This window comes from Salvelinus fontinalis, unplaced genomic scaffold (assembly GCF_029448725.1).
Source record: "Salvelinus fontinalis isolate EN_2023a unplaced genomic scaffold, ASM2944872v1 scaffold_0055, whole genome shotgun sequence".
NCBI classification, from domain to species: domain Eukaryota; kingdom Metazoa; phylum Chordata; class Actinopteri; order Salmoniformes; family Salmonidae; genus Salvelinus; species Salvelinus fontinalis.
Window position 1 is genome coordinate 222,448 of NW_026600264.1, and position 19,401 is coordinate 241,848.

Consider the following 19,401-nt stretch of genomic DNA (forward strand, 5'->3'; position numbering starts at 1 on the left):
AGAATTGTTCATCTATAACAACAGTGGTTCTCTACCCTCTCCTCAGGACTCCCAGCCGTTCCAAATCTCTCCTTAGGACCCCCAGCTGTTCCAAACCTCTCCTTAGAACCCCCAGCTGTACGAAACCTCTCCTCAGGACCCCCAGCTGTACCAAACCTCTCCTTAGAACCCCCAGCTGTTCCCAACCTCTCCTTAGAACCCCCAGCCATTCCAAACCTCTCCTTAGAACCCCCAGCCGTTCCAAACCTCTCCTCAGGACCCCCAGCTGTACCAAACCTCTCCTTAGAACCCCCAGCTGTACCAAACCTCTCCTTAGAACCCCCAGCTGTACCAAACCTCTCCTCATGACCCCCAGCCGTACCAAACCTCTCCTCAGGACCCCCAGCTGTACCAAACCTCTCCTCAGAACCCCCAGCTGTTCCAAACCTCTCCTTAGAACCCCCAGCTGTACCAAACCTCTCCTCAGAACCCCCAGCTGTACCAAACCTCTCCTCAGAACCCCCAGCTGTTCCAAACCTCTCCTCAGGACCCCCAGCTGTACCAAACCTCTCCTCATGACCCCCAGCCGTACCAAACCTCTCCTTAGAACCCCCAGCTGTACCAAACCTCTCCTTAGAACCCCCAGCTGTACCAAACCTCTCCTTAGAACCCCCAGCTGTACCAAACCTCTCCTCAGAACCCCCAGCTGTACCAAACCTCTCCTTAGAACCCCCAGCTGTACCAAACCTCTCCTTAGAACCCCCAGCTGTACCAAACCTCTCCTTAGAACCCCCAGCTGTACCAAACCTCTCCTTAGAACCCCCAGCTGTACCAAACCTCTCCTCAGGACCCCCAGCTGTACCAAACCTCTCCTTAGAACCCCCAGCTGTACCAAACCTCTCCTTAGAACCCCCAGCTGTACCAAACCTCTCCTTAGAACCCCCAGCTGTACCAAACCTCTCCTTAGAACCCCCAGCTGTACCAAACCTCTCCTTAGAACCCCCAGCTGTTCCAAACCTCTCCTCAGGACTCCCAGCTGTACCAAACCTCTCCTTAGAACCCCCAGCTGTACCAAACCTCTCCTCAGGACCCCCAGCCACTCCAAACCTCTCCTTAGAACCCCCAGCCACTCCAAACCTCTCCTTAGGACCCCCAGCTGTTCCAAACCTCTCCTTAGAACCCCCAGCTGTTCCAAACCTCTCCTTAGAACCCCCAGCTGTTCCCAACCTCTCCTCAGAACCCCCAGCTGTTCCCAACCTCTCCTCGGGACCCCCAGCTGTTCCCAACCTCTCCTTAGGACCCCCAGCTGTTCCCAACCTCTCCTTAGAACCCCCAGCTGTTCCCAACCTCTCCTTAGAACCCCCAGCCGTTCCAAACCTCTCCTCAGGAACCCCATGCATTCCATGTGTTTGATCTATTCCAGAGCACCTGATTCAACTTGTCAACTAATCATCAAGTCCTGGACTAGGTAAATCAGGTGAGATATTTCAGGGCTATAACAACATGCTGAAACATCTGGGAGTCCCAGAGGAAAGGTTTGAGAAGCATTGTATTACAATAACTATTTCTAACCTCTCTTATAAGTCCTATACAAATGTTTTTGTCAATGGACACATCCAATCAATAGACAATTTAAAAAAAATGTCTGCTGTTTTCGAAAGAAATCTTTGATCGTTTAAAGTTGCCTGCTACTGTATGACCCTCCCTCCTCACCTGTATCCGTCTATGAAGCTGCCGTTGATGTAGTCTGACCCCCTCCCTCCTCACCTGTATCCGTCTATGAAGCTGCCGTTGATGTAGTCTGACCCCCTCCCTCCTCACCTGTATCCGTCTATGAAGCTGCCGTTGATGTAGTCTGACCCCCTCCCTCCTCACCTGTATCCGTCTATGAAGCTGCCGTTGATGTAGTCTGACCCCCTCCCTCCTCACCTGTATCCGTCTATGAAGCTGCCGTTGATGTAGTCTGACCCCTCCACTCCTCTGATTGGCTGCAGACAGACCCTGGTGGACTCATAGGGCATGATGTTCACCAGACGGTTCTTGAACTTGTTACACGGCAGGTTGGCACTCACAAACCTGGAGGTGTGGGCCTTCGCACTGGCCAACCGCTATGGAGATGGAGGGAGATGACATAGGGTGTTATAATGTGACATAGCATGATATATTGTATCATAAGATATGACGTGCGAGGAGAAGGGAAGTGTGAGGGCCTTCACACTGGTCAAGAACTATGAAGGGAAGGGTGGTGACATAGGGTGTTATAATGTGACATAGCTACACATCATGTAATAATGTGACATAGAATGACACAGCAGAACAGAACAGTGCATGACTTAATATTTAAGCTTGACCCTATCATTGGCTAGATGCTATGGGACGTGATATGTCATGACATAGTGTGTTATAACAAGATAAGATATGGCTTAACAATTCATAAGAAAATATCACATGACATAATGAATTATATCATGACATAGTAGAACAGAGCATGACCGCTATACAGTTTAGTTTGCACAGAGTCTAACAAACAGGGGGAGAGGGGGGAGAGGGGGGAGAGGGGGAGGAGGAGGAAGAGAGGGGGAGGAGGAGGAAGCGGGAGGGTGGAGGGAGGAGGAAGAAGAGAGGATAGGGGGAGAAGAGAGGGGAAGGAGGAGGAAGGGGGGGAGGGGGGAGGAAGAAGAGAGGAGAGGGGGAGAAGAGAGGGGAAGGAGGAGGAAGGGGGGGAGGGGGGAGGAAGAAGAGAGGAGAGGGGGAGAAGAGAGGGGGAGGAGGAGGAAGGGGGGGAGGGGGGAGGAAGAAGAGAGGAGAGGGGGAGAAGAGAGGGGAAGGAGGAGGAAGGGGGGGAGGGGGGAGGAAGAAGAGAGGAGAGGGGGAGAAGAGAGGGGAAGGAGGAGGAAGGGGGGGTGGAGGGGGGAGGAAGAAGAGAAGAGAGGGGGAGAAGAGAGGGGAAGGAGGAGGAAGGGGGGGTGGAAGGGGGAGGAAGAAGAGAAGAGCGGGGTAGAAGAGAGGTGAAGGAGGAGGAAGGGGGGAGGAAGAAGAGAAGAGAGGGGGAGAGGAAACCACAGGCTCCCTGGCTGTCTCGACACACACGTGAACCATAGTTTATCCTGCGTCAGCGAAACCCCAAACACACACACACACACACACACACACACACACACACACACACACACACACACACACACACACACACACACACACACACACACACACACACACACACACACACACACACACACTCTGACCGTTGCTTGGCTCGGGTGAGAAAGAACAACAGCTCATTAGAGAAGGACAGAGAGGAAACTACAGGAAGTCAATGGAACACTGAGATCTCACCAGGGCCAGCAGTCAGAAGGGAATCAGTTGGACTGCCGTTGATGTAGTCTGACCCCCTCCCTCCTCACCTATATCCGTCTATGAAGCTGCCGTTGATGTAGTCTGACCCCCTCCCTCCTCACCTGTATCCGTCTATGAAGTTGCCGTTGATGTAGTCTGACCCCCTCCCCCCTCATTTCCACAAGGGGACACGTTTTGTTCACGGGACCCCCTATGTCCTCCACGTTTCTTTATAGGTTTTTATAGTAAAGACACGTCATTTAATTGGAGAAATTGATGACCTTTTAATGTGGCATGAACACAACCAGTCATGATGTTTTCATCTGGCCAAGAACATAGTACGACATGTCACGTACGTTAACATGTTATACCCTTCTTGTCCACACAGCATCAGATACATGGTCTACACATACTGAGACAGAGGAGGCGCTGTTTCACTGTCCAGACAGCATCAGATACATGGTCTACACATACTGAGACAGAGAGGTGCTGTTTCACTGTCCAGACAGCATCAGATACATGGTCTACACATACTGAGACAGAGAGGTGGTGTTTCACTGTCCAGACAGCATCAGATACATGGTCTACACATAATGAGACAGAGAGGTGGTGTTTCACTGTCCAGACAGCATCAGACACATGGTCTACACATACTGAGACAGAGAGGTTCTGTTTCACTGTCCAGACAATATCAGACACATGGTCTACACATACTGAGACAGAGAGGTGGTGTTTCACTGTCCAGACAGCATCAGACACATGGTCTACACATACTGAGACAGAGGGGGTGCTGTTTTGCTCGCTCTGACACTTTATTTGAGATTGATGAGTCTTGCTGTCGTTGCACGTCTCGGTCAAAAATAAATGATCAATATTTAAATATTTGATTTAAACCCGGGCAAGGAGGTACGCCGGCCCTGGATCTCACAGACACGACTTTATTTTCCCAGAACAGCTTCACAGAACCCTAGAACCTTGACAGCGTACCTTGAACTCCAGTTCCGTGCCCGTGACGTTCTCCGCCGGTTCTATCTGGGTCAGTCTCTGGATGTAGGCGTGAAGGTTTCGCGCCGGAACCTCGGTGTTGCCGCAGGCGACGGCTTCCAGCAGCGCGTCGTGAATGAAGGCGTACTGATCCTCCGTCTGCACCATGTAGTTCCGCTGGGACCTAAAAGTTGAACGTTTCAGTCAGGATTCATTTACTGGTAACACTGGTAATCACAGAGTCCTAGTTTCAGTTAGAATTTACTGTAAATAGTCTGTAAAATGATATGTATCTGTAAAAAATGATGTGTGTCTGTAAAAAATTATATGTATCTGTAAAAAATGATGTGTATCTGCAAAAAATGATGTGTATCTCCAAAAAATGGATGTGTGTCTGTAAAAAAAGGATATGTGTCTGTAAAAAATGATGTGTCTGTAAAAAATGATGTGTCTGTAAAAAATGATGTGCCTGTAAAAAATGATGTGCCTGTAAAAAATGATATGTGTCTGTAAAAAATGATATGTGTCTGTAAAAATGATATGTGTCTGTAGAAAATGATGTGTGTCTGTAAAAAATGATGTGTATATGTAAAAAATGATGTGTATCTGTAAAAAACTATATGTATCTGTAAAAAAGGATGTGTATCTGTAAAAAACTATATGTATCTGTAAAAAATGATGTGTCTGTAAAAAATGATTTGTGTCTGTAAAAAAAGATGTGTATATGTAAAAAATGATGTGTATCTGTAAAAAACTATATGTATCTGTAAAAAAAGATGTGTATATGTAAAAAATGATGTGTATCTGTAAAAAACTATATGTATCTGTAAAAAATGATGTGTCTGTAAAAAATGCTGTGTCTGTAAAAAATGATTTGTGTCTGTAAAAAATGATGTGTATATGTAAAAAATGATGTGTATCTGTAAAAAACTATATGTATCTGTAAAAAATGATGTGTATCTGTAAAAAAGGATGTGTATCTGCAAAAAATGACGTGTCCGTAAAAAATGATATGTGTCTGTAAAAAATGATGTGTCTGTAAAAAAGGATATGTGTCTGTAAAAAATGATATGTGTCTGTAAAAAATGATATGTGTCTGTAAAAAATGATATGTGTCTGTAAAAAATGATATGTGTCTGTAAAAAATGATATGTATCTGTAAAAAATGATATGTATCTGTAAAAAATGATATGTATCTGTAAAAAATATGTGTCTGTTCCTACATGGTCCCTACAGTGGTAATTGGTTCAACGTTCTGAAAATGAACGCTTGTTGGATGAGAGATGTCCCCCCCCCCCCCCCCCCCCCCCCAAAGAAGTGATTCAACATCCCATTTACCTCATGAGGGTCACGTGACCGTAGATGTCAACTGTCTTCTCGTGTTTGATTCGCTCCACCATGGCGTCAATCACGATGAAACAACCAGTCCGGCCCACTCCAGCACTGAAAAAATGGGGGCGGAAACAAGAGACATGATGCATAATCATTCCAAATGTCAGTCTATGTATCACAGTATCATCTGTAGGATGACATATTAAAACAACGCTCCATTGCAGAGAAGATAACCCAGTAGTACTTACAGGGCCGACGGGTAACCTGGAACTAAATGGAGCTATAATGATTCATCCTTCTACAGGGTGTAACTATGACAGCAACATGTTGACCTGCAACTAACTAGCCATTAAAGGACAGCAACATGTTGACCTGCAACTAACTAGTTATTAAAGGACAGCAACATGTTGACCTGCAACTAACTAGTTATTAAAGGACAGCAACATGTTGACCTGCAACTAACTAGCTATTAAAGGACAGCAACATGTTGACCTGCAACTAACTAGCTATTAAAGGACAGCAACATGTTGACCTACAACTAACTAGCTATTAAAGGACAGCAACATGTTGACCTGCAACTAACTAGTTATTAAAGGACAGCAACATGTTGATCTGCAACTAACTAGCTATTAAAGGACAGCAACATGTTGACCTGGAACTAACTAGCTACTAAAGGACAGCAACATGTTGATCTGCAACTAACTAGCTATTAAAGGACAGCAACATGTTGACCTGCAACTAACTAGCTATTAAAGGACAGCAACATGTTGACCTGCAACTAACTAGCTACTAAAGGACAGCAACATGTTGACCTGCAACTAACTAGCTATTAAAGGACAGCAACATGTTGACCTGCAACTAACTAGCTATTAAAGGACAGCAACATGTTGACCTGCAACTAACTAGTTATTAAAGGACAGCAACATGTTGACCTGCAACTAACTAGTTATTAAAGGACAGCAACATGTTGACCTGCAACTAACTAGCTATTAAAGGACAGCAACATGTTGACCTGCAACTAACTAGCCATTAAAGGACAGCAACATGTTGACCTGCAACTAACTAGCTATTAAAGGACAGCAACATGTTGACCTGCAACTAACTAGTTATTAAAGGACAGCAACATGTTGATCTGCAACTAACTAGTTACTAAAGGACAGCAACATGTTGACCTGCAACTAACTAGCTACTAAAGGACAGCAACATGTTGACCTGCAACTAACTAGTTATTAAAGGACAGCAACATGTTGACCTGCAACTAACTAGCTATTAAAGGACAGCATCATGTTGACCTGCAACTAACTAGCTATTAAAGGACAGCAACATGTTGACCTGCAACTAACTAGTTATTAAAGGACAGCAACATGTTGACCTGCAACTAACTAGCTATTAAAGGACAGCAACATGTTGACCTGCAACTAACTAGTTATTAAAGGACAGCAACATGTTGACCTGCAACTAACTAGCTATTAAAGGACAGCAACATGTTGACCTGCAACTAACTAGTTATTAAAGGACAACAACATGTTGACCTGCAACTAACTAGCTATTAAAGGACAGCAACATGTTGACCTGCAACTAACTAGCTATTAAAGGACAGCAACATGTTGACCTGCAACTAACTAGCTATTAAAGGACAGCAACATGTTGACCTGCAACTAACTAGCTATTAAAGGACAGCAACATGTTGACCTGCAACTAACTAGCTATTAAAGGACAGCAACATGTTGACCTGCAACTAACTAGTTATTAAAGGACAGCAACATGTTGACCTGCAACTAACTAGCTACTAAAGGACAGCAACATGTTGATCTGCAACTAACTAGCTATTAAAGGACAGCAACATGTTGACCTGCAACTAACTAGCTATTAAAGGACAGCAACATGTTGACCTGCAACTAACTAGCTATTAAAGGACAGCAACATGTTGACCTACAACTAACTAGCTATTAAAGGACAGCAACATGTTGACCTGCAACTAACTAGTTATTAAAGGACAGCAACATGTTGACCTGGAACTAACTAGTTATTAAAGGACAGCAACATGTTGACCTGCAACTAACTAGTTATTAAAGGACAGCAACATGTTGACCTGCAACTAACTAGCTATTAAAGGACAGCAACATGTTGACCTGCAACTAACTAGTTACTAAAGGACAGCAACATGTTGACCTGCAACTAACTAGCTATTAAAGGACAGCAACATGTTGACCTGCAACTAACTAGTTATTAAAGGACAGCAACATGTTGACCTGCAACTAACTAGCTATTAAAGGACAGCAACATGTTGACCTGCAACTAACTAGCTATTAAAGGACAGCAACATGTTGACCTGCAACTAACTAGCTATTAAAGGACAGCAACATGTTGACCTGCAACTAACTAGTTATTAAAGGACAGCAACATGTTGACCTGCAACTAACTAGCTATTAAAGGACAGCAACATGTTGACCTGCAACTAACTAGTTATTAAAGGACAGCAACATGTTGACCTGCAACTAACTAGTTATTAAAGGACAGCAACATGTTGACCTGCAACTAACTAGCTATTAAAGGACAGCAACATGTTGACCTGCAACTAACTAGCTATTAAAGGACAGCAACATGTTGACCTGCAACTAACTAGTTATTAAAGGACAGCAACATGTTGACCTACAACTAACTAGCTATTAAAGGACAGCAACATGTTGACCTGCAACTAACTAGTTATTAAAGGACAGCAACATGTTGACCTGCAACTAACTAGCTATTAAAGGACAACAACATGTTGACCTGCAACTAACTAGTTATTAAAGGACAGCAACATGTTGACCTGCAACTAACTAGTTATTAAAGGACAGCAACATGTTGACCTGCAACTAACTAGTTATTAAAGGACAGCAACATGTTGACCTGCAACTAACTAGTTATTAAAGGACAGCAACATGTTGACCTGCAACTAACTAGCTACTAAAGGACAGCAACATGTTGATCTGCAACTAACTAGCTATTAAAGGACAGCAACATGTTGACCTGCAACTAACTAGCTATTAAAGGACAGCAACATGTTGACCTGCAACTAACTAGCTATTAAAGGACAGCAACATGTTGACCTGCAACTAACTAGCTATTAAAGGACAGCAACATGTTGACCTGCAACTAACTAGTTATTAAAGGACAGCAACATGTTGACCTGCAACTAACTAGTTATTAAAGGACAGCAACATGTTGACCTGCAACTAACTAGTTATTAAAGGACAGCAACATGTTGACCTGCAACTAACTAGTTATTAAAGGACAGCAACATGTTGACCTGCAACTAACTAGCTATTAAAGGACAGCAACATGTTGACCTGCAACTAACTAGCTATTAAAGGACAGCAACATGTTGACCTGCAACTAACTAGCCATTAAAGGACAGCAACATGTTGACCTGCAACTAACTAGCTATTAAAGGACAGCAACATGTTGACCTGCAACTAACTAGTTATTAAAGGACAGCAACATGTTGACCTGCAACTAACTAGTTATTAAAGGACAGCAACATGTTGATCTGCAACTAACTAGTTACTAAAGGACAGCAACATGTTGACCTGCAACTAACTAGCTACTAAAGGACAGCAACATGTTGACCTGCAACTAACTAGTTATTAAAGGACAGCAACATGTTGACCTGCAACTAACTAGCTATTAAAGGACAGCAACATGTTGACCTGCAACTAACTAGCTATTAAAGGACAGCAACATGTTGACCTGCAACTAACTAGTTATTAAAGGACAGCAACATGTTGACCTGCAACTAACTAGCTATTAAAGGACAGCAACATGTTGACCTGCAACTAACTAGTTATTAAAGGACAGCAACATGTTGACCTGCAACTAACTAGCTATTAAAGGACAGCAACATGTTGACCTGCAACTAACTAGTTATTAAAGGACAGCAACATGTTGACCTGCAACTAACTAGCTATTAAAGGACAGCAACATGTTGACCTGCAACTAACTAGCTATTAAAGGACAGCAACATGTTGACCTGCAACTAACTAGCCATTAAAGGACAGCAACATGTTGACCTGCAACTAACTAGTTATTAAAGGACAGCAACATGTTGACCTGCAACTAACTAGTTATTAAAGGACAGCAACATGTTGACCTGCAACTAACTAGCTATTAAAGGACAGCAACATGTTGACCTGCAACTAACTAGTTACTAAAGGACAACAACATGTTGACCTGGAACTAACTAGTTATTAAAGGACAGCAACATGTTGACCTGCAACTAACTAGCTATTAAAGGACAGCAACATGTTGACCTGCAACTAACTAGTTATTAAAGGACAGCAACATGTTGATCTGCAACTAACTAGCTATTAAAGGACAGCAACATGTTGACCTGCAACTAACTAGCTATTAAAGGACAGCAACATGTTGACCTGCAACTAACTAGCTATTAAAGGACAGCAACATGTTGACCTGCAACTAACTAGTTATTAAAGGACAGCAACATGTTGACCTGCAACTAACTAGCTATTAAAGGACAGCAACATGTTGACCTGCAACTAACTAGTTATTAAAGGACAGCAACATGTTGACCTGCAACTAACTAGCTATTAAAGGACAGCAACATGTTGACCTGCAACTAACTAGCTATTAAAGGACAGCAACATGTTGACCTGCAACTAACTAGTTATTAAAGGACAGCAACATGTTGACCTGCAACTAACTAGCTATTAAAGGACAGCAACATGTTGACCTGCAACTAACTAGTTATTAAAGGACAGCAACATGTTGACCTGCAACTAACTAGCTATTAAAGGACAGCAACATGTTGACCTGCAACTAACTAGTTATTAAAGGACAGCAACATGTTGACCTGCAACTAACTAGCTATTAAAGGACAGCAACATGTTGACCTGCAACTAACTAGCTATTAAAGGACAGCAACATGTTGACCTGCAACTAACTAGCTATTAAAGGACAGCAACATGTTGACCTGCAACTAACTAGCTATTAAAGGACAGCAACATGTTGACCTGCAACTAACTAGCTATTAAAGGACAGCAACATGTTGACCTGCAACTAACTAGTTATTAAAGGACAGCAACATGTTGACCTGCAACTAACTAGCTATTAAAGGACAGCAACATGTTGACCTGCAACTAACTAGCTATTAAAGGACAGCAACATGTTGACCTGCAACTAACTAGCTGTTAAAGGACAGCAACATGTTGACCTGCAACTAACTAGCTACTAAAGGACAGCAACATGTTGACCTGCAACTAACTAGTTATTAAAGGACAGCAACATGTTGACCTGCAACTAACTAGCTATTAAAGGACAGCAACATGTTGACCTGCAACTAACTAGCTACTAAAGGACAGCAACATGTTGACCTGCAACTAACTAGCTATTAAAGGACAGCAACATGTTGACCTGGAACTAACTAGCTATTAAAGGACAGCAACATGTTGACCTGCAACTAACTAGTTATTAAAGGACAGCAACATGTTGACCTGCAACTAACTAGTTATTAAAGGACAGCAACATGTTGACCTGCAACTAACTAGTTATTAAAGGACAGCAACATGTTGACCTGCAACTAACTAGTTATTAAAGGACAGCAACATGTTGACCTGCAACTAACTAGTTATTAAAGGACAGCAACATGTTGACCTGCAACTAACTAGCTATTAAAGGACAGCAACATGTTGACCTGCAACTAACTAGCTATTAAAGGACAGCAACATGTTGACCTGCAACTAACTAGCTATTAAAGGACAGCAACATGTTGACCTGCAACTAACTAGTTATTAAAGGACAGCAACATGTTGACCTGGAACTAACTAGTTATTAAAGGACAGCAACATGTTGACCTGCAACTAACTAGCTATTAAAGGACAGCAACATGTTGACCTGCAACTAACTAGTTATTAAAGGACAGCAACATGTTGACCTGGAACTAACTAGTTATTAAAGGACAGCAACATGTTGACCTGCAACTAACTAGCTACTAAAGGACAGCAACATGTTGACCTGCAACTAACTAGTTATTAAAGGACAGCAACATGTTGACCTGCAACTAACTAGTTATTAAAGGACAGCAACATGTTGACCTGCAACTAACTAGCTATTAAAGGACAGCAACATGTTGACCTGCAACTAACTAGCTATTAAAGGACAGCAACATGTTGACCTGCAACTAACTAGTTATTAAAGGACAGCAACATGTTGACCTGCAACTAACTAGCTATTAAAGGACAGCAACATGTTGACCTGCAACTAACTAGTTATTAAAGGACAGCAACATGTTGACCTGCAACTAACTAGTTATTAAAGGACAGCAACATGTTGATCTGCAACTAACTAGCTATTAAAGGACAGCAACATGTTGACCTGCAACTAACTAGTTATTAAAGGACAGCAACATGTTGACCTGCAACTAACTAGCTATTAAAGGACAGCAACATGTTGACCTGCAACTAACTAGCTACTAAAGGAATCCATTTGATCCTCTCTGTCGACACACACACACACACACACACACACACACACACACACACACACACACACACACACACACACACACACACACACACACACACACACACACACACACACACACACACACACACACACACACACACACACACACACGAAGTCCCTCTATGACCTCCTCAGAGTCATCAAAAGAGCAAAAGGACATAGGATTAAGGTGGACTCATACTACACAGGCTCCGCCGCCCGCGACATGTGACAGGAACTACAGTCCATTACAGATTACAAAGGAAGACCCAGCCGTCATGTGACAGGGGCTACAGTCCATTACAGATTACAAAGGAAGACCCAGCCGTCATGTGACAGGGGCTACAGTCCATTACAGATTACAAAGGAAGACCCAGCCGTCATGTGACAGGGGCTACAGTCCATTACGGATTACAAAGGAAGACCCAGCCGTCATGTGACAGGGGCTACAGTCCATTACGGATTACAAAGGAAGACCCAGCCGTCATGTGACAGGGGCTACAGTCCATTACGGATTACAAAGGAAGACCCAGCCGTCATGTGACAGGGGCTACAGTCCATTACAGATTACAAAGGAAGACCCAGCCGTCATGTGACAGGGGCTACAGTCCATTACAGATTACAAAGGAAGACCCAGCCGTGATGTGACAGGGGCTACAGTCCATTACAGATTACAAAGGAAGACCCAGCCGTGATGTGGCAGGGACTACAGTCCATTACAGATTACAAAGGAAGACCCAGCCGTCATGTGACAGGAGCTACAGTCCATTACAGATTACAAAGGAAGACCCAGCCGTCATGTGACAGGGGCTACAGTCCATTACAGATTACAAAGGAAGACCCAGCCGTGATGTGACAGGGGCTACAGTCCATTACAGATTACAACGGAAGACCCAGCCGTGATGTGGCAGGGACTACAGTCCATTACAGATTACAAAGGAAGACCCAGCCGTGATGTGACAGGGACTACAGTCCATTACAGATTACAAAGGAAGACCCAGCCGTGATGTGGCAGGGGCTACAGTCCATTACAGATTACAAAGGAAGACCCAGCCGTATTGTGACAGGAACTACAGTCCATTACAGATTACAAAGGAAGACCCAGCCGTGATGTGACAGGGACTACAGTCCATTACAGATTACAAAGGAAGACCCAGCCGTGATGTGACAGGAGCTACAGTCCATTACAGATTACAAAGGAAGACACAGCTGTCATGTGACAGGGGCTACAATCCATTACAGATTACAAAGGAAGACCCAGCCGTGATGTGACAGGGGCTACAGTCCATTACAGATTACAAAGGGAGACCCAGCCGTCATGTGACAGGGGCTACAGTCCATTACAGATTACAAAGGAAGACCCAGCCGTCATGTGACAGGGACTACAGTCCATTACAGATTACAAAGGAAGACCCAGCCGTCATGTGACAGGGACTACAGTCCATTACAGATTACAAAGGAAGACCCAGCCATGATGTGACAGGGACTACAGTCCATTACAGATTACAAAGGAAGACCCAGGCGTCATGTGACAGGGACTACAGTCCATTACAGATTACAAAGGAAGACCCAGCAGTGATGTGACTGGGGCTACAGTCCATTACAGATTACAAAGGAAGACCCAGCCGTGATGTGACAGGGGCTACAGTCCATTACAGATTACAAAGGAAGACCCAGCCGTGATGTGACAGGGGCTACAGTCCATTACAGATTACAAAGGAAGACCCAGCCGTATTGTGACAGGAACTACAGTCCATTACAGATTACAAAGGAAGACCCAGCCGTGATGTGACAGGGACTACAGTCCATTACAGATTACAAAGGAAGACCCAGCCGTGATGTGACAGGAGCTACAGTCCATTACAGATTACAAAGGAAGACACAGCTGTCATGTGACAGGAGCTACAGTCCATTACAGATTACAAAGGAAGACACAGCTGTCATGTGACAGGGGCTACAGTCCATTACAGATTACAAAGGAAGACACAGCTGTCATGTGACAGGGGCTACAATCTATTACAGATTACAAAGGAAGACCCAGCCGTGATGTGACAGGGGCTACAGTCCATTACAGATTACAAAGGGAGACCCAGCCGTCATGTGACAGGGGCTACAGTCCATTACAGATTACAAAGGAAGACCCAGCCGTCATGTGACAGGGACTACAGTCCATTACAGATTACAAAGGAAGACCCAGCCGTCATGTGACAGGGACTACAGTCCATTACAGATTACAAAGGAAGACCCAGCCGTGATGTGACAGGGACTACAGTCCATTACAGATTACAAAGGAAGACCCAGGCGTCATGTGACAGGGACTACAGTCCATTACAGATTACAAAGGAAGACCCAGCCGTGATGTGACAGGGACTACAGTCCATTACAGATTACAAAGATTGAACATTACAGACTCCTCGTCCCAGTCTGTAATGTTCAACCTCTCCTTGTCCCAGTCTGTAATGTTCAACCTCTCCTTGTCCCAGTCTGTAATATTAAACATCTCCTTGTCCCAGTCTGTAATGTTCAACCTCTACTTGTCCCAGTCTGTAATGTTAAACCTCTCCTTGTCCCAGTCTGTAATGTTCAACCTCTCCTTGTCCCAGTCTGTAATATTAAACCTCTCCTCGTACCAGTCTGTAATGTTCGACCTCTCCTCGTCCCAGTCTGTAATGTTAAACCTCTCATTGTCCCAGTCTGTAATATTAATACCTCTCCTTGTCCCAGTCTGTAATGTTCAATCTCTCCTTGTCCCAGTCTGTAATGTTCAACCTCTCCTTGTCCCAGTCTGTAATGTTCAACCTCTCCTTGTCCCAGTATGTAATGTTCAACCTCTCCTTGTCCCAGTCTGTAATGTTCAACCTCTCCTTGTCCCAGTCTGTAATGTTACACCTCTCCTCGTCCCAGTCTGTAATATTAAACCTCTCCTTGTCCCAGTCTGTAATATTAAACCTCTCCTTGTCCCAGTCTGTAATTTTCAACCTCTCCTTGTCCCAGTATGTAATGTTCAACCTCTCCTTGTCCCAGTCTGTAATGTTACACCTCTCCTTGTCCCAGTCTGTAATGTTCAACCTCTCCTCGTCCCAGTATGTAATGTTAAACCTCTCCTTGTCCCAGTCTGTAATGTTACATCTCTCCTTGTCCCAGTCTGTAATGTTCAACCTCTCCTTGTCCCAGTCTGTAATGTTCAAACTCTCCTTGTCCCAGTCTGTAATATTAAACATCTCCTTGTCCCAGTATGTAATGTTCAACCTCTCCTTGTCCCAGTCTGTAATATTAAACATCTCCTTGTCCCAGTCTGTAATGTTCAATCTCTCCTCGTCCCAGTCTGTAATGTTCATTCTCTCCTGGACAACAGGAACACCTACAGGACCTGGACAACAGGAACACCTACAGGACCTGGACAACAGGAACACCTACAGTACCTGGACAACAGGAATACCTACAGGACCTGGACAACAGGAACACCTACAGGACCTGGACAACAGGAACACCTACAGGACCTGGACAACAGGAACACCTACAGTACCTGGACACCTGGACAACAGGAACACCTACAGTACCTGGACAACAGGAACACCTACAGTACCTGGACAACAGGAACACCTACAGGACCTGGACAACAGGACCTGGACAATAGGAACACCTACAGGACCTGGACAACAGGAACACCTACAGTACCTGAACAACAGGAACACCTACAGGACCTGGACAACAGGAACAACTACAGGACCTGGACAACAGGAACACCTACAGGACCTGGACAACAGGAACACCTACAGTACCTGGACAACAGGAACACCTACAGGACCGTGACAACAGGAACACCTACAGGACCTGGACAACAGGAACACCTAAAGGACCTGGACAACAGGAACACCTACAGGACCTGGACAACAGGAACACCTACAGGACCTGGACAACAGGAACACCTACAGGACCTGGACAACAGGAACACCTACAGGACCTGGACAACAGGAACACCTACAGGACCTGGACAACAGGAACACCTACAAGACCTGGACAACAGGAACACCTACAGGACCTGGACACCTGGACAACAAGAACACCTACAGGACCTGGACAACAGGAACACCTACAGGACCTGGACAACAGGAACACCTACAGGACCTGGACAACAGGAACACCTACAGGACCTGGACAACAGGAACACCTACAGGACCTGGGAAACAGGAACACCTACAGGACCTGGACAACAGGAACACCTACAGGACCTGGACAACAGGAACACCTTCAGGACCTGGACAACAGGAACACCTACAGGACCTGGACAACAGGAACACCTACAGGACCTGGACAACAGGAACACCTACAGGACCTGGACAACAGGACACCTACAGGACCTGGACAACAGGAACACCTACAGGACCTGGACAACAGGACCTGGACAATAGGAACACCTACAGGACCTGGACAACAGGAACACCTACAGTACCTGGACAACAGGAACACCTACAGGACCTGGACAACAGGAACACCTACAGGACCTGGACAACAGGAACACCTACAGGACCTTGACAACAGGAACACCACCGGGCCTGGACAACAGGAACACCTACAGGACCTGGACAACAGGAACACCTACAGGACCTGGACAACAGGAACACCTACAAGACCTGGACAACAGGAACACCTACAGGACCTGGACAACAGGACACCTACAGTACCTGGACAACAGGAACACCTACAGTACCTGGACAACAGGAACACCTACAGGACCTGGACAACAGGAACACCTACAGGACCTGGACAACAGGAACACCTACAGGACCTGGACAACAGGAACACCTACAGGACCTGGACAACAGGAACACCTACAGGACCTGGACAACAGGAACACCTACAGGACCTGGACAACAGGAACACCTACAGGACCTGGACAACAGGAACACCTACAGGACCTGGACAACAGGAACACCTACAGGACCTGGACAACAGGAACACCTACAGGACCTGGACAACAGGAACACCTACAGGACCTGGACAACAGGAACACCTACAGGACCTGGACAACAGGAACACCTACAGGACCTGGACAACAGGAACACCTACAGGACCTGGACACCTGGACAACAGGAACACCTACAGGACCTGGACAACAGGAACACCTACAGTACCTGGACAACAGGAACACCTACAGTACCTGGACAACAGGAACACCTACAGGACCTGGACAACAGGAACACCTACAGGACCTGGACAACAGGAACACCTACAGGACCTGGACAACAGGACCTGGACAACAGGAACACCTACAGGACCTGGACAACAGGAACACCTACAGTACCTGGACAACAGGAACACCTACAGGACCTGGACAACAGGAACACCTACAGGACCTGGACAACAGGAACACCTACAGGACCTGGACAACAGGAACACCTACAGGACCTGGACAACAGGAACACCTACAGGACCTGGACAACAGGAACACCTACAGGACCTGGACAACAGGAACACCTACAGGACCTTGACAACAGGAACACCTACAGGACCTGGACAACAGGAACACCTACAGGACCTGGACAACAGGAACACCTACAGGACCTGGACAACAGGAACACCTACAGGACCTGGACAACAGGAACACCTACAGGACCTGGACAACAGGACACCTATAGTACCTGGACAACAGGAACACCTACAGTACCTGGACAACAGGAACACCTACAGGACCTGGACAACAGGAACACCTACAGGACCTGGACAACAGGAACACCTACAGGACCTGGACAACAGGAACACCTACAGGACCTGGACAACAGGAACACCTACAGGACCTGGACAACAGGAACACCTACAGGACCTGGACAACAGGAACACCTACAGGACCTGGACAACAGGAACACCTACATGACCTGGACAACAGGAACACCTACAGGACCTGGACACCTGGACAACAGGAACACCTACAGGACCTGGACAACAGGAACACCTACAGTACCTGGACAACAGGAACACCTACAGTACCTGGACAACAGGAACACCTACAGGACCTGGACAACAGGAACACCTACAGGACCTGGACAACAGGAACACCTACAGGACCTGGACAACAGGACCTGGACAACAGGAACACCTACAGGACCTGGACAACAGGAACACCTACAGTACCTGGACAACAGGAACACCTACAGGACCTGGACAACAGGAACACCTACAGGACCTGGACAACAGGAACACCTACAGGACCTGGACAACAGGAACACCTACAGGACCTGGACAACAGGAACACCTACAGGACCTGGACAACAGGAACACCTACAGGACCTGGACAACAGGAACACCTACAGGACCTGGACAACAGGAACACCTACAGGACCTGGACAACAGGAACACCTACAGGACCTGGACACCTGGACAACAGGAACACCTACAGGACCTGGACAACAGGAACACCTACAGGACCTGGACAACAGGAACACCTACAGGACCTGGACAACAGGAACACCTACAGGACACATCGTCGGGGCTGTTGTGACCTTAACCCCAACCCTAACCCATCCAAGCTTCACATCGTCGGGGCTGTTGTGACCTTAACCCCAACCCTAACCCATCCAAGCTTCACATCGTCGGGGCTGTTGTGACCTTAACCCCAACCCTAACCCATCCAAGCTTCACATCGTCGGGGCTGTTGTGACCTTAACCCCAACCCTAACCCATCCAAGCTTCACATCGTCGGGGCTGTTGTGACCTTAACCCCAACCCTAACCCATCCAAGCTTCACATCGTCGGGGCTGTTGTGACCTTAACCCCAACCCTAACCCATCCAAGCTTCACATCGTCGGGGCTGTTGTGACCTTAACCCCAACCCTAACCCATCCAAGCTTCACATCGTCGGGGCTGTTGTGACCTTAACCCCAACCCTAACCCATCCAAGCTTCACATCGTCGGGGCTGTTGTGACCTTAACCCCAACCCTAACCCATCCAAGCTTCACATCGTCGGGGCTGTTGTGACCTTAACCCCAACCCTAACCCATCCAAGCTTCACATCGTCGGGGCTGTTGTGACCTTAACCCCAACCCTAACCCATCCAAGCTTCACATCGTCGGGGCTGTTGTGACCTTAACCCCAACCCTAACCCATCCAAGCTTCACATCGTCGGGGCTGTTGTGAAGAAGGCATCCTGTCACCCTTGTGGATAACAGACCTCAGTCCCCTTTCCTAACCAAACCCCTAACCTTTACCCTAACCCTTTACCCTAACCCTTTACCCTAACCTTAACCCCTAACCCCTAACCTTTACCCTAA

At 45.8% G+C, this 19,401-nt stretch overlaps 1 protein-coding gene across 1 annotated transcript in view; it reads right to left on the reverse strand.

Annotated features, from left to right (window-relative positions):
* LOC129842588 (receptor-type tyrosine-protein phosphatase delta-like) overlaps nt 1–19,401 on the reverse strand; it is a 198,521-nt gene that overhangs the window by 23,288 nt on the left and 155,832 nt on the right. Inside the window, exons 29-31 of the mRNA XM_055911208.1 lie at nt 5,638–5,742; nt 4,303–4,483; nt 1,909–2,087 (exon numbers count right to left, since the gene is read on the reverse strand). Of these exons, the coding sequence (XP_055767183.1) occupies nt 1,909–2,087; nt 4,303–4,483; nt 5,638–5,742 (465 nt within the window). The remainder of the gene's footprint in view (nt 1–1,908; nt 2,088–4,302; nt 4,484–5,637; nt 5,743–19,401) is intronic.